Source organism: Solea senegalensis, linkage group LG8 (genome assembly GCF_019176455.1).
Source record: "Solea senegalensis isolate Sse05_10M linkage group LG8, IFAPA_SoseM_1, whole genome shotgun sequence".
NCBI lineage: Eukaryota > Metazoa > Chordata > Actinopteri > Pleuronectiformes > Soleidae > Solea > Solea senegalensis.
This window is the reverse complement of record NC_058028.1, coordinates 2770062-2787154: the sequence shown is the minus strand read 5'-3', so window position 1 is coordinate 2787154 and position 17093 is coordinate 2770062. Positions and strand designations below refer to the sequence as shown.

General features: G+C 40.0%; 1 protein-coding gene across 1 annotated transcript in view; it reads left to right on the top strand.

Moving 5' to 3' along the window:
* Positions 1 to 548: 548 nt before the first annotated feature.
* traf4a (tnf receptor-associated factor 4a) overlaps positions 549 to 17093 on the top strand; it is a 40451-nt gene continuing 23906 nt past the window's right edge. The window contains exon 1 of the mRNA XM_044032323.1: positions 549 to 1082. Within this exon, the coding sequence (XP_043888258.1) occupies positions 940 to 1082 (143 nt within the window). The 5' untranslated portion in view covers positions 549 to 939. The remainder of the gene's footprint in view (positions 1083 to 17093) is intronic.

Below are 17093 nucleotides of genomic sequence, written 5' to 3'. Positions count from 1 at the left end.
AAAAAAATAATTTTTAAAGAGTAATATTTGCAGTGCAAATAACAATACATTTCTTTTGTCGACGCCATAGTATTATTAGTGCACATTGTTGGAAAGCTGGTGAATATGAGCCAAATGAAGATAGATACTAGAAAATAGATAGAAACTAGGACTACATGCAGTTATGATGGGACCTTCGCTTTTTTGTTTGTCTTGGGCTTTGACATATTTCCACCGAGTTTCGTGAAAATTGATTCAACTGAAGTTTCGGCTTTGCCTTTGGGGGGGTGCTACTGAGCCATTTGCGCCACTTATTTTATAAAATGTTTCACCAATTCTGATTTGCTGCCACTTTTTGTCCATTTACTACGTCAATAGTAATAATATTTTATATTATATGATATTTTGTATAATATTAGATTTAATTTTCGTAGTTATGCTGATAAATTGGGGTTAGGAATGACAGGGATTAGGGTTGGGTATAGTGGGCGTGTTTTCCTGAGTGGCTGGGTTTTAGCCCCTCCCACATGAAAGAGGAGGAGAAGGAGGCGGGGCTTTGTTCACCTAAACAGAGGCTTCGGTTGAATCGCTTTTGTGCAGCTCAATGTTGTCAGAGCATCGTCCACGCATAGACCGCGGAGACAGGGGAGTCCACAGAGACACTGGAGGACGATTGAGGACGTGTTTTTTTTACCGCTGCTTTTCACGGCTCCGCTCTGCGTCAGTTGCCGCTCTGAAGCAGGAGAAGCCGCCGCAGAAGAAGCTGGAGCTGTCGCAGGCGGAGAGGGGCACGGTGGTATGATATGAACCCCGCAGTCGTCGTCGTCGTCGTCGGTTTAAAGCGGCGCCGCAGTTGAAACACCTCGATTTTCGTTCCGCAGGATCACTGGGGGGGACATTTGTAGCCTTTTCTTCCACCCCGCGCACGTCCACGTTCACCCCGCAGAATCCGCTGCCGTCATGCCCGGGTTTGATTACAAGTTCCTGGAGAAGCCGAAGCGACGCTTCCAGTGCCCGCTGTGCAGCAAAGCGATGAGGGAGCCGGTGCAAGTGTCGACCTGTGGACACCGTTTCTGTGACACCTGTCTACAAGAATTCCTCAGGTACACACTCTGCTGCTTTCTCTGTGTGTGTTTGTTCATGTATGTGTGTGTGTGTGTGTATGTGAGTGTGTGTGAGGTGTGTGTTTACACACCAAAGATCCACCTCCGATACCACACACACTACAGTCTGCTCTAGTTTCGGTCGAGCCACAGCAAATAGAGGATGTTCAACTGTGTCCTCGTCTGTTTGCATGGGGCAATGTAAACATTGAAAATGTATCGTCACGGTAATACCGACCATGAGTATCGCGATATCGCTGTTTTTGCAGTCTTCAGAAAAATGGGCTCAATCTCGCATATTTTTTCACACCGTGTTTGTGTGCACATGCATTTTCTCGCCTTACAATATTTTCTGACATGTAAATAATGTTTTGTGGATAATTCCGACATGTTATTGAAACCGAAAAACACGCAGACTGCCCTCGATAACCGACGAAGATAATCGCGATTATCGCAATGTTGTTGCGATAATAGCCTTTAAGCTTTTAGAATATGTGCACAAATTTACACGTCACGCATCGAGATTTGAGTTGTTTTGACCACATGATGCAAGAGTCAATAATTAAAGCTGGAAATGATTTATGTTCCCCTTTAGTTTCAGTTTTTCCTGCCTGCATTCTGTGATGCAGTTGTGCTCCAGTCCTGCAGGGGGCTCCTGCCTCCTTGCTCAGGTCTGTGGATGTTGAGTTGTAGATGTTGTTGGAGGTTGATGGGACCTTCTGGAGTCCAGGATTAGATGAGGTCCTGTCATGGGTGTCAGTGGGAGACTGTGAGTGAGGTTTGCCCCGAAGGACTTTTCACTCAGAGGTCAGCAGACTGACAAACCCCCAACTCACGTCCTAATCTGCTGGACACTGACGTCTGTGTTAAGACCTGGAGAAAGAATGTCTTTGTTTTAAGTTCTGAGGACGACACTGTCATGAGGGATTTTTACATTTAAAATAAAATCTGCGGCACATTGATCTCACTATTAAGTTAATTATTAACAATTTTGCAAATTGTTGGTATGTTATCTGATTTTTCACCTTCTTAAATGTGAATAATTTCAGATTTCTTTGCTCCATTTAACAAAGAAATTCTTAAAGCATATTGATATTGGTTTGTTGACAAAAAACAACATTGGACAACATCATCGTTTTGGAGTTTGGGAATCAACACCTTCATTAATCATGAAAATAATCAGTAGTTACAGCCCCACTCACATTTAATGCGACTATTTGAACGTCATGATGCTTCCGACCATTTTAAATTCTGAATCAATAAAATAAATCTAATTTACATCATAAACTGATGGGAAACACCATTTGAACTATCAAATGAAACAATAAAACACAATACAGCTCTATAAATGATTCATAAAATATCGATAGCAAAGAATGTGACAAATGGCAAAATCATTTTTGTTCAATTAGTCATGAGTATTTTACAACTTTCTGAATAGTAAAACATGTAGTGTGTAACTTTCGTTCTTTTATTGTTTATTACAAACACTATTTGTCCCCACCCACCCCTGCTCTGCTGCTGCATACACACAAACCACTCCAGCAGTCGGGTCTTGTAGTTTTGCCTGACGGACACATATAATATCCACACCGTAGCTTTAATTACAAAACTGCAGATTAAGAACATTTACAGGTTCACTCTTGTCAGGATTTATACATGGGTTTTGTTTTTTATGACTGTTTGGGAAAGACTGCATTTGAGCAATGTTGTTCCTGGTTAAAGATGTCCTGGATGTATAGTGGAGGCCAGAGCCGGGGGACCAACGACATATTTCTGCCCCAAGGCCCTCGCACGTGGTTAATCCGGCCGTGGAGTAAATAACGAAACGTGCCCGTTGGTTTATTCTCTTTTTACGTTTGTTTAATGAGAGTAATGTGACACGTTATGTTATCTTGATTAACAACAAAAGTGGAGTGAAACTGAAGACTTTAAAAGTATCTCACGTGTCACGGACGCGCAAAGAAACGTGCGTTTGATTTACATCAAAACGTTTTGTTTTTTCTTTCAGTCGACAGTGAGAAAACAAAAGTCATTCCTGCTTTTTTTGTGCAAAGTTGTATAAAGATGTTTGAGCAGCAGTTTCAAAACCTCAAACTACAATTAGAGTGACGTAAAACAAATGCTCTGGAGGAACTGGAGCGAGAGAAATGTCTGGCATTTTTACTGAGATAAAAGAAAAACTCAACTGGAAGATGTTGGCGTTGTAGATTCCCCCAAAAATCAGTAGATTAATTAGTCAGTTTGATGGAAACATACGGATAATATACAAGAGCCATGTCACCTGTGTTTTACAAACCATATCCAGAAGAACAATATTCATCCTGATCTGTTAAGATGTCGCTGAGATATACGCATAGACAGATAGATGTAGCTAATACCTAACATACAAAATACATAATATGCATTATTTATAATAAACATATTATGTAATATCTAATATATGTTATATGTAATGTGTGTAATACGTAATATAAAATATGTAATGTACATTATTTGTAATATACGTACATATCTAATATATGTTATACGTAACGAATGTAATACAATACGTATGTAATACCTAACATACGTTATACGTAATATATATTATTTGTAATAAACCTACTATGTAATATCTAATATACGTAACGTATTTAATACCACATACTAAAACGTATTCTACATACTACGTGATCTACATACCACGTAATATACATACTACGTAATATACTTAATACCTAACATACATAATCCTGCATAGCTCTGGTTTAATGAAAAGACACCCAGAGGGGAAAGTGAAGCATAAATGAGGGAAAGCAGAATATCTAAGGCAATCAGTCAAAGGCTTGCGTCAACTTTGACACCTGATGTCAGAGACGGGAGAGATTTGGGAGGTAAATGTGTGGTTTAATGATGCGAATGTGTTAAAAGGACTTGGTCGTGACTTCCTGCTGCGAGTCCTGAGTCATTGTCCAGCCTCATTAAAGAAGCAGAGAATCGCATCTGCCTGCAAAAATGATGAACAACAGAGCGAGGAGGAGGAAACAAATGCTGCTCGCCGCTCAATCACTGAGGCTTTTTCGTCTGACGCTTTGTCTGCCTCGTCCCGTCCACCTCCGCGTTCCTCCTCCGGTTTACGCTCTCCCATTCTTTTCTCTTTTTTGTCCCACTCCCACACGCTGACTGGGTGATTTTTTTTTTAAGTAAAGTTTCCCAACTTATGAAAGATTAAGTTGAGTAACTGTGAGCTTATGTTGGGTCACAATGTCAGCACGGACGTGATGATTCCCTCCCCGTCTGAGATTCAGCAGCTTCACACCCTCTAAAAAACTTAATAACAAGTTCCCTCTTACCACTTCATTGTGTGTGTGTGTGTACATTTCCAGGACCGTGCATTAGATCAATATCATATCACTATTTTGTCAAATGTTACAGCATTTGCGTTAATACTTTATGTAGTTATGTACACAAACACGCTTAGAAACACTCCTCCACGTCGCACAGTGGATGAAGCATTAGCTAACGACAGGTGTTGTCGGCCGCAGTAAAGCGTGGTGGTCGGTGCTGGTGGTGGTGATGGTGCAGAGAGCTGACTCTGGCCTTGGCCCGACACACTTTCAATTAACTAAAGAGGTGACAACGCAGCAGCGAGTCCACTCGACTGCAGCCTCGTCACTGTCGGTCCGTGTGAAATATCACCTGCGGCAGATTTAAATGTTTTATTTTGAACTTTATTCTGCCTTGGAACTGGACCAGAAAACGTTTACATTGAAAGAAAACAATCTTTTATAGAGCCGATATCCTATGAGATATTGGTTAATAATGCTGTATATTTGTCAGTTACACACTCAGTCAAAAGCTCCTTTTTCACCAAAATATCCAGGAACTCTGATCACCAGGAACTGATTTACCTAGAGGAAAAAGAACTCCTGGTAATCTGTGTTTCCACCGCACCTTAAAGTTGTTTATTTTGATGTCTTGGTCGGTGAGTGTTGTTGACGTACAGTGAAAATAGCGCGCCAACATTCCCATTTGGATTATTCACACTTTTAAAACTAAATGCATCAACAACAGCTGTTTACGGAAGGATATTAGGGCCACATGTGAAAAAAATTGAAAGAAAAAAACAGCAGGAATTCTGAGATTAAAGTCAGAAAGTTGGAATTCTGAGAAACAGTTCAGAATTCTGACTCTAATCTCAGAATTCCGACTTTCTGATTTAAATCTCAGAATTCCGATTTTCTGACTAATCTCAGAATTTCAATTTTCTGTCTTTAATCTCAGAATTATGACTTTCTGACTTTAATCTCAGAATTCATGTTGTTTTTTTCTTTATTTCCAAAACATTTTTTTACATGTGGCTCTAACAGTCTTCTGTGTTACGGCAGTTCTGGATTAAAACAGCAGCACTATAGAATGGAATAGAACTTTTTCTGGATCAATTGATGTAAACTGGATTAGTTCAGCGTTCTGCAGCTGTAGATTAAAAGGAGCCACTTTCGTAGTAACAACAGCAGCAGTAGTAGTGGTAACAGTAAATCTGTATTTGGTACAGTACGATACGTTTTTTTTTGCGTTCCCATTCGCAAAAGTACCAAAATAATCAGCTCTAACTGTTCTATATCAGCACTCTTCCCTTGGGTTACCAGTGTGGAATGGTACGGAAATGGATCCCCAAGGGAAGAGTGCTGATATAGAATGGTTAGAGCTGGTTATTTTGGTACTTTTCCTTATGGAAATGCAAAAACACGTACTGTATTGTACCAAACCAAGGCTTTACAGTAGCAGTTGTTTTTAAACGTTTCTCCTGTAACCTAGCAGAATATCAGGAGGGTTTGTTGTTATTGTGGTCCAGGCCACGTGACTCATCAGTCACAGTTGTACGGTGCACTGTTAGGTTTGGTTTGGGTTTGTGCCGCGTGACAGCGGCGTCTGTGTCATTGATGCAGTGCCGCGCCGCTACCTCGACAGCAGGGTAATTGGTTTGTTGGGCTCGGGAGCTTCTTCCCGCTCAGACCTCCGCCGAAGTCGCATCGAGAGCAAAGCACCCGACTTCTCCAGGAGTCACGAGGAGCTCAAAGTAGGCTAATGTGAGAACTCCTCCCCCCCCAGCGCGATTATTCACTGTCTGAAAACCTTGGAGAGTTTTTCCTCCTCTGTGTTTATTACAGTTGTTTTTATAAAGTAGGTGATTCTCTCTTCTTTTGTGGTGCAGCTGCCTCCCACACTTTTATCCTCTGGATTGTTGTTCTACAGTCAAACACTGTGTCATTTAAATATGTGGGGTTTTAGTTTAGTGGAGGAGAAGTCAGTTCAACTTTCTAGTGCAGTTGCTGTTTATAAAGTGACTTAAAAGGGTTTTAAATGATAATTATTGGCAGGATACTTAACATATCGATTAATTTCTCGATGAAATCCATGTTTTTCCCACCAAATTTTATTTCATTCTTGCATAAATTCTCTCTGTTTTAATTGTTCCAAATTCTGCATTTATATTTTATTATACACTTATTTAACATTAAGCACTTTTAAGCGTACTGTTACAGTGATTCTTGAACACTCAGTCCTGGACAAATTCTCAAAGTCTTGAATCTGTCGAAGTGTTTGTTGCTGTTATTGTTCCTGTTAGCTGCCGTTTTCCCTTCTTCTTCTCATTATGAGCACAAATGTGCGCGTACACGTCCCCTTCATCTCGGCAAAATGTTCCGAAAAACAAAATTTTCAGACAAAAACTCCACATTTTAACTCAATTCCGCATTACCGCTTTTTCACGCTTTCCACACCACAAAAATCCACTTAGCCCCGACTCGTTATTTGGTCCCTAAAATGTTAGAAAATACAGAAAATATTCACATTTAAGAAGATGAAAAATCTGAGAAATTTGTTTGATCATTAAAAAACAGAACATAAAAACCACTCTTCAAGTTACCGATTAATCGTTGCAGGCTGACTGCTCTGAACCCAAATGTAGATTAAGAATATTCTGGTCATTGTTCTTTCTTTTGAGTGTAGTAAATCTTTGATGAAGGTGAACTAATGTGAAGATAAAGGCCCTGTAAACCAATAAAATATATATTTAAAAGGTGTTATAACCGAGTATAAATTGATGACTTCATCATCATCATTTAATCGTTTCAGTGATATTTTCTTCTTCTCCTTTAACTTCTTGGATGTGAATATTTTCTGGTTTATTCTGCTTTTATATGACAAAGAAATCATTAAAACTGAATAAGTGGACCAAACAAGAACTTATGTCTGGGCAGAAGATTAGTGGATTAACTGAGAAAAAAGTTTTTTCATTCCCTGTCCACACTGGACCTTTAAAGTACCTTAGCGTCATTCACGCGGTGTGATTTATTCGAACGTGGTACCAAAAGAGTCTCCTTTTTTAGAGAGTGTTTATCTAAAGCGGGATTTCACTGTCCATTAAATGCAGGATAAATCCACTTTGTGTCCTTTTGTGCGCACGGTCGTCCAGATGGACGTACAGAGCGGCGCTCCTGTTCGCGGTGGACAGGGCGTTTCTTTAAAGGGCGGAATGGAGCCGTGTTGCATTGGTGCTCGGTGGAGGCAGCTGGGCCTTTTGTGTCTTCAGTGGGTCCCTGTTTTCTCAATGGGGCCCGGTGCCACGGACGGCTGATGAATGACCGTGTGTCCATTACACAGCGCCATCACTGGGACATTCACGGTCCCTCCACAGGTGTCCAACAAGGCGGCACTGGGCATCCTGAGTCCAGGCGCGATAAGGGGACCTCAGTCCTTTTTTCTGAGGACAACAGCGGTCAGTGTGTGGTCAGCTGACCAAGGTCTTATCCACACAGAAACAGTGTCGGGACCCGGGATATCTATATATATATATATATATATATATATATATATATATATATATATATATGTGTGTACATGTATATGTATATATATATATATATATATATATATATATATATATATATATACATATATTTTTTTTTTATTATTATTATTTAAAGGCAAAATTATGGCTCCCTGTGGATGAAAACACTGATATGACGCAGACTTAGTGGACTCTGGTGTGAACTGGCTCTTAAAGCCCCGAGTATCTCTGCTGTGAGGCAACGGTTGGCTGACGTATCCGATTTGACAGAGCTGGAAACAGCCCGGTCACTTTTTTACACATCAATGCGCAGAAGAAGCCAATCAGAGGAAAGAAAGAAAGAGGATAGGAGTGTGTGAAGAGAAGAGTCACTGCTCTATATACTAAACTTAGCTTCTAAACATCGACAACTATGAGGCCACGTCTTTTGACGTAGAGTCCTTTGACAACTTTTAATCATTAACTTGTCTAAAACATATGGACCAAGTTTGATGTGACTCGCTCAAATGTGTAGACGAGCCATTTTTGTTTTTCCAAAATGGCTGACTTCTGGGTGGGAGGAGCTAATGGAAGTACATTAGAAAATGAAAAGTTTGGAATCATGAGAACAACAATTGTCCAAGTTTGGTTAAAATCGGAACAACTATGTGCAACTTAGACAAAATGAAAAAAATTTGCATTTAACACAATTTTGGCCATGAAACAGGTTGTCAAAAATGACCTTAAAGTTGTAGTAAAAGCAAAAACTAAATGTGTCAAAATTTGAAATTTTTTCACATTTGATAGTTTTTGATGAAAATTGTTTTGTTTTGTTTTTCAAATTGCAAAATTTTGATGTCAAACTAAGTTTAGTTTAGTTCATAGGTGTCGTTATACGAGGACAACTGACTAACTTTAGCTTGAATTTAAGTTTACATTTTTTTCAGTTAACATGTTCACATGTTTGTGGCTCGGTATTGTTTGACACCGCTCTGTGACAAACAGGTCACAGATATGTTATTAAATAATAATTGGGCAATGCCGATCATTTTTGAAATGGCCAACCGAATCGTCGTACTTCCTCTAATCTGTATCAGACATGAAATATTGTCACTCACTGAGTTACTTCGTCCCCTCAGGTGGTTTATCTCTTCGCTGGACTTTGACACCAATGATTTTATGAGTCTTTGATCTTTAAAGTTTAACGTGGACATTTGAAACTGCTCCTCCCACTGTTACAAACGTAAACACACACATAAACAATTTAACCCCAATTTTTTAATTTGCACGAGTGTGGTGTCCAAAAATGTACAATTTTACTATTTTACCCAACATATTCATTGCCTTTTTCCAAAACTGTCAAACTTGTGTTTGCTTGATAAAATAACCTGATATTTATTGATTAGGGATCGAAAACGAGTCAAATTTTGTGTCGGCGTCGCAGCTGAGCCAGAGCTGTAAGTGAGTCTGAGAGAGAAATCCAAACAAACGGCAGGAAATTTACCCAAAATCACTGTGTTATTTTGGTTGTAAGGAAATGGATGTTGACATCAGATAAACATGGTCATTACCCAGGTTTGGTTTTGGGGGAAACGGCAAAAATACCAGCAAGGAAAAAATTAACCGTTTTCAAGGTTTAAAATTAGTTTAATTTGAATGTTTTTATCCTTACAAAGGTTAGAGAAAGATACGTATTAGTGAGCAACCACCTAAATGATGACTATTTTGATCATCGATTGGTTGCTTAGTGAAATCCTGCATGTTGCTGTTTTCTTCCGTTACATAGATATCGTCACATATTGCGATATATCATCGTCATGCAATATATCGATTATGCTACTGCGTATCGTGTATATAACTGTAACCCTTTAAGCCTCAAAATGTCTGTCTGGCCTTTGTTTTTTTGCATATTTTAACCATAAAAGGACTAGAAATGATCCGGTGCACATAAATGTTCCAATGACTCTCAGTAGACAAAATTAGCTTATTTTATATGATATGTCACTTTGTGGTTTGGAGAAAGTCGTAAAACGTCCTGACTCATCGCTCACACGCACATGCTCACCTGAGTCATTAGCAGAGAACAAGTTCAAATGAGTGCAATTACTGTCCGACGAGCTGAAGATTCACTTCATTGTGTTTGTGTAGTTTAAGTAGTTGTTGTTATTTAGTGTTTGTTCACGTGCGCACAATATGAAGGACGACCCTGAAGCCAATTTCATTCATTTATGTCGTCTCAAAAGGCACATGTTGGTTTACATGTTGTTAAATACATCAGAATGTGAATAAATTTTATATGAAATTCTAAACCAAAGACTTAGAATTAGATAAAATTTACTGTAGAAAATGAAACGGCTGGAACTTATTGACACTTAATTTAGCAGTCGATTTACCGTCTCATTAGCTGTTGCAGCCCTAGTTTCATGTATACTACTCTGTAGAATTTAGCGTGACAATTTTAAGACATAGCAGCTGAACTTGTGAAAGTCCCTTTCAGCTAGTGCATGGAAGTTTCACAGTTTAGCTAGCTGCTAGATGTTAGCATATCTAGCGCCATTTGGAGTCTTCATACTGTTGCTAACGGTACTATTTCCTGTCGAAATAAGTTGTGGGAGTTAGCGATTAGCAGGGGTTTCTTTTTTGATTTTACGTTGGGTGGCTACTACAACTGTCGCCACCAAACTAATTAAGGTTTGGGTTTACCTGATCAGGAAGTGATGGCTACCATCAGTTAGCTTAGAAATATACAATTCTGACAGACCGTAAAGTTGGTCCGAAAAATTTACAGATCTGGATTTCGCTGTGTTCTGTGAACCAGATTGTTATTGTTGTTGTTGTTATGTTTTCTGGGGTTTCAAGCTCGGAGGCAGGAACTGTGAAACATGTGCAGAGTGGCTAGGCTAACTTGAGTGTGACTGAGCTTATACATCCATCCATCCATCCATCATCGCTACATACCATAGTAATTTGACTCCCAATCCATTTTTTGACTGACTTACCTCAACTTTGGAAATTCAGTATTGTACAATTTCACTTTTACGTCTACTTTAAAAGTCCAGTTTTAGTTAGACAAACAAAATAATTCACGTTTTCTTGAGAAATGTACCAATTCTTTCGTTAACTGCTGCTAAATTAATTTGATTTAATGTCTGTAAATCGTCTCTCATTATCCAAAGTGATCAGTAGTAGTTTATGTATGTATGTATTTACGTATGAGTGAGTGTGTGAGCAGTAGCAGACAGACTGACAGACATGCCTCGACTTGCCCTCAACCATAACGACCTCTCTTTTTACACATGAATTTCTCAGCTACTTGGTTCCAAACAAAGAGGGAAAACATTCCAGCTATGCAGCGAGGCACCTAGCCCCTCACACATTGAGCGTGCTGGGACGCGGCCACAGAAACCAAGCCCTGCTGCTGCCGCCACTGCTGGACCGGAGCCAGCTGGCCCAGGTCTTAGCCGCGCGACTCGTGCTCACACGTGCCCGGGTATGAATGCTATGTGAAAACAGCGCAGATAAAGTTTGAATTATCAGAACCAGTTGCATGTTCTCCGGCCTGTTCGCAGCACATGAGACGATCCTTAAGGTAGGAGTGAAGACATGTAGTTGTGGGGACGACAGGAGGATATTTTTGAACGTGTGAGACCATGGATAAGTGGAAAGGCAACTTGGCTTGTAACTGGAGGGGGTTCCTGGTTCCAGTCCCTGGAGCAAAGTACCCAATCCCCCATTGCTCATTGTTAATTGGACAATCTAAATTGACCTCAGCTATGGGGTGGAGGACATCCAGTCCAGCCGGTCCCAAACCAGGATATATGCGAGTGTTGTGTCAGGAAGGTAATCCATCTTAATCCGACCTCTAGAGAAGAAAAAAAATCCCCAAAAACGCAACCAGAACTTAATTTTTCTTTTTCGTTCTTAAAAGATTTTCTCTAAACACGCCATCGTTTAAAGAAACGTCCTCATATGCACAAAAATGGCTCGAAATGTTGTAGTATATATATGACAGGCCTGTATGTGGCGCTGTAACACTGCCATAGAAAACTCAAGAAGAAGAAGATGACGTAGATGGTGACACAAAGTCCCGTTTTGGTTGTTCACACGCAAACAGAACAGTGATCTTTTAAGATTATTTTGAGATTATTTCCACTGATTGAAAATTCCCAGAATTCTTGAGCTTTTTTTGTGTCCTATTTCTCTAAATTGGACTAACACACCTAGATAAATCCACAGTTCCCACCCTCAGGTCTTGACCACTAAAATTGTAATAGAAGAAGAAGAAGACGGTGACGTCAACGAGGAAAAACGTGACAAAATCTTTTTTGGACCAAATTTAAGTTTGAGCACTTTTTTTTTACCGCTCTGAGAAGGTGAAGATTTGACGTGGATTATGGAGATTCTTCTGACTTTGATGCGTTCGGCATGCTAACAACTCGCTACCAGCTATAACCTGGAAACTGCTTGAACGCGTCGCCACCTAGTGTAGCGGAGGCAGGACACACTTCTTTCAATGAATCAGTTTCCTGCAAGCAAAATAAACGGCGTCAACTATTTTGACCAGTTCCAGTTCTCAGTTTGGATTCATGTGCACTCTGCGACCCCCACCCACCCCTGTCCCATCCATCTGTTTGTTCACACACACACACACACACATATGCTCCAGCTCCCACAGACATAATTTCAGCTGCATGATTTTTGTTTTTTTTCTGATTTATGTCGACTTTTGTTTTGCCAAAGGGAGGCTCAGTGAAAACACTTCATCAAAAATCATCATTTAAGGCATAAAAAACAGTCGCTTTTTTTAAAAATTTGGTTTGTGGTCGAAACTCAAGGCTCAAGAACTAGCTAAAAACTAAAAAAATAACAGACTGTTTAATCGGTTATGGAAATAATTTGTAGTCTTATGGTGAGAAAGGGTGACGCGTTGTCGTGTGTTTTTTTTCTGCGGTGGGGGGGGGGAAGCTGGTCGCGCAGATGGGCAGTGACAGGAAGACGCGCAAGGAATCCGCCGCGTCCCTGAGCTCTGAAAGACGAGCAGCTGGGAGCGCGGAGCGGGAGGAAGCTCTCTCCCGGTGGCACCTGTCCCGAGTGAAAGGCTGCTCTGTGGAGCCGAGCAGGTGTTGGCAGAGCAGTTAAGCCCCGCACTTGAAGCGAAACACACTCTGAATTATGCTCATTTATCCACAGGGGCCCCCATTAACGTAGAGGTTAATGCTCCCCGTTGGCCCCTCGGCCTTTTTCCGATAAGGTCTTCCTTCCTTCCTTCCTTCCTTCCTTCCGTCCTCTACCCTTGTCTCGTCAGCTGCTTCTGTTTACCGAGGTCGTCCTTTTTAACCAAACAGCTCAATGACTCTGTCAAGTATATGAACTCCCTCGGTGTTTGTCGCTCGTGTCAACGCGGCGGTGGCGCTGTGAACCTTCCTCTCTTCCTGCGTCGGCACAGATCAACTATTGATCCTGTGAGAGGAAGCGGCTCCTTCAGGTGCACGGGCGGATCGCTCAGGCGAGGCCTTCGGGATAAAAGGAGCACTTGTTTTCCAGAGTCTCGGGCTCACAAACCGTGGAAGTGATCGCGGCGGGGCATGAACAAGTGGGACACCTCAATGAACTGATGAGGATTGGGTCCAAAAATATAAATAAAAGATATTCATATTGCCCCTTTTGAGTTGCTGAATGAATATTCTCTGGTTTCTTTGCTCCGTAGAACAAAGAAATTATTCAAACTTGAATGAATATTTGGTTTGTGGGCAAAAACGGGAACATTTGAGACATAACATAATCTTTATTTGCATCCCTGCCTATAAAAATAATGTGTAAACTTGGCTTTAAACACATGAAAAGGGTGACATAGGAGGCAGAATTAGTTTTTTTTCTGTGATTACTCCACGTCAATTAGTTTGTCATTTATTTAAAATTTGCCTTTATTAGATTCAAGATTTGTTCATTTGTCGCACTGTTGAGCTGAAAACAAGATAAAAATGTCAATCTTTTCAATAAAGACGGAAATTAAGGTAAATAAAACAAAAAAAGAGAAACGCATATATACAATATTAAGAAAACACATTTATTAACTCAGAAAAAACCACACGCAAGCAAAATGATACGAATACGAATCAGATGACATCAATGTTAGGTCAAATTTAAGTTGATTTGTTCAACGAAATTCATAAAATCTAACTTTAAATGTCCAGCGACGGTCAGTGTATCATCAAAGAAGTAGTAAAAGACATGAAACTCTGTCTCTTTAGGACGATTTATATTTATTTTAAGTCATTTTAGCAGCACAACACACTGCGGTCCATTCATCATTCTGACAAAAATACACATCAGGAGTGGATGGTGATGACTTCTCTATTTATTGCTATAAATCCTCCCTCTCTTTTTTTTATAAATTTTTTCCCTCTCGGCTCCTTTTTATGCGTCTGATTGAGGGGGAAAAAAAAAGATCCTGTCATTTATCTCATTGTTGCTCGCGGCAACAGGAGCACAGAGCAGAGCGCTGGACGAAACAATGCAGCTGAAACAAAGCAGGCGATTTGACGTCAGCTCCTCGCCGGTGCCGCCGCCGAACAAAGGAGATTGCAGCAGCGAGGAAAAGAAGGAGCTGAGAGATGACGACAATGATGATGATGATGATGAAGTGGTGGAAGCACGGAGTGTGGGTGCAGGGCTCCGCAGCCTGGAGGCGCTGTTTTGCCGGTTTTCCGCGTCGTTTTCCTTCTCGTCTGAATTCACTCGTCTCAGATTTAGAGAAAGACCAAACAGCAGTTAGTGTGTGTTCATTGTCTGGCAACCCTGTCTCCTCTAAACACCCTCACCTTCCCGGTTACCATGGACACAAGCTCACTGGACCTAAAATTGTCACGGCTGTGACACCTGTGATGTCTGTTTATCTATCGTTATATCTGTCTATCGTGACCTGAGACAAGATATCTAAAGGTGTAACGCTGTGATCACACTGGACGTGATTTGCGTTCAGCCGAAGTGTTGTTGCACCAGAGGCTGTGATGAGATGTATCTAACACGTCAAAAATAAAATAAAGTAAACGGGGAAAAAAGTGGATAAGACATAAGAATGTGGATTAAAAAAAAAACCAACACAATAAAAACAGATAAAATAAAACCTTTTGCTGATTTTTACTTACATTTTCACATATCTGTGCTTAGTGAAGAATGCAATATTAATATGTGTGTATATATATGTATATATATATATATATATATATATATATACACATATATGTATGCATGTATGTATAAATACATATATATGTGTAAAAACAGTTATATCCAATCCACTTTATTTATAAAGCACTTTAAAAAACTTTAAAAACAACTGAAACAAAGTGCTGTACAACAGAGATAAATAAAATACAAGAAAGTACATCATAGGCCTAGACAACAAACAATAAAACAATAAAATACTGTAGAAAGTATTAATAAAAACCGAAAAAGTCATACAATAAAACTATAAAAAGATAAAAAACTAATGTCTCATACTGGGTTGAAAGCCAAAGAGTAAAAATGGGTTTTAAAAGTGTGTGTGTATATGTATGTATATATGTATGTATATATGTGTATATATATATATATATATATATATATATATTGTAATGACTGGTAGATGATAAAAAGGAGGTGGGGCTATGAGATCATCATTCTCCCAAGGCGTATTATTTGGATACACAAAAATGCAAGGTTGGCGTTTTGAAAGTTTCCCCATGATGGGATAAAAAAATAAAAACATTCCAGTGCAACTCAAAAACTTAGTGGAACAGTTTTTGTGTGTGTACGGCCCTGTGGAGTCCACATGCTCCGCCTCAGGCAGTTTAATACAAGGGTTTGGAGCTTGTCAATAATTCACCCGTAAGATATTTCATCAGTTCCAGCGGCAGGTAAAACAATTCCGTCATTCAGAAAGGTTGAGTCACTGAAAAAATCCTTCCATATTTTTCTTTCTGCTCTTGTGGGGATGGGACCATAAATAACTCCCTCACGCAGCAAAGCTGATAATGGTTTACTCACACCTGCTGTCTGCACAGAGTAGGTCAGCACGTGTCTGTGTGTGTGTGTGTGTGTGTGTGAGAGAGGACAGGACAGAGAAGAGGCGGCTGGTTTTATGGCGGCAGAGTTGGTTCAGTCTTTAAGATTTAAATAAAAGATTGACACTTAAAATCTTTGACATGATTGCAGGTCGGTGTTCTGGCACAGACACGGTGAACAGGTGCGGGTTAATTAAAAGCTCTGTCGTTCATATGATGTGACCGATCGGAAGGATAATCTGTCTGACCACCTGTTGCTGCTGCTGCTGCTGCCGCCGCCGCCGGTCAGAGGAAGAGGCAGAAATGAAAATTTGAAATAATTCAGTTCTTTGTTCTAACAGTAGTTGCTTCAGTGTGGTTTGCATTTGCTGTTAATGGGATTAGATTCGACGAGTTGTGGTTGTAATTCAGCTAAGGCTGAAACAATGACTGGATTAATCGATTACTCAATGAATCGTCAACTATTCTGAAGCTTATGATATGATGATGATGAATATATTCTTGGTTTCTTCGCTATGTATAATAAAGAAATCATTAAAACTGAATCATTTTGGTTTGCGTACATCGTCGTTTCCAGGTTTGAGAAAGAATTTTTAAACGGTCGTTTAAAACCGTCGTTAGCTGCAGCCTTAAAAATCAGGCCTGCGTGAGGAGTTCAAGTTCCGTGTGTGAACAAATCACATCAATAGTGAAGTTAAACAAAGAAAGTAGAGATTATTAGCAAAGTTTAGGATATTTTAAGTCCAGCCGCTACAGCTAAAGTTAGCAGCCTCTTGCCGAGTCGTTGTCTCCTTCGTAGCGATGTCAACTTTTCCATGCTCAGTTAAGGCGAGCTACAGTTAGCTGTTAGCATAGTTCGTACACTGGAATTTGATTTATTGAGAGAAGTGTGTGTCTCTGCTATGCTAAGTGCCAACTTTTAGCTCGATAGTATGAAGCATTTCCTGGTTGTGTCAATATGTCACAGCTTTATCTGGCGGCTAGCTGTTAGCATTTTGAGTACTGTAATCTATTTCTCCCCAAAATATTAAATTCTTTTAGCTGACGGGGCATAATTTCTTCTTTTTTCCATCATGTTTTCTCCCAGCTTCTTCAAGTGTTTCCGTGTTTTGGTGTGAACACACAGTTTGGGTCAGACTGGCATGTTACGTG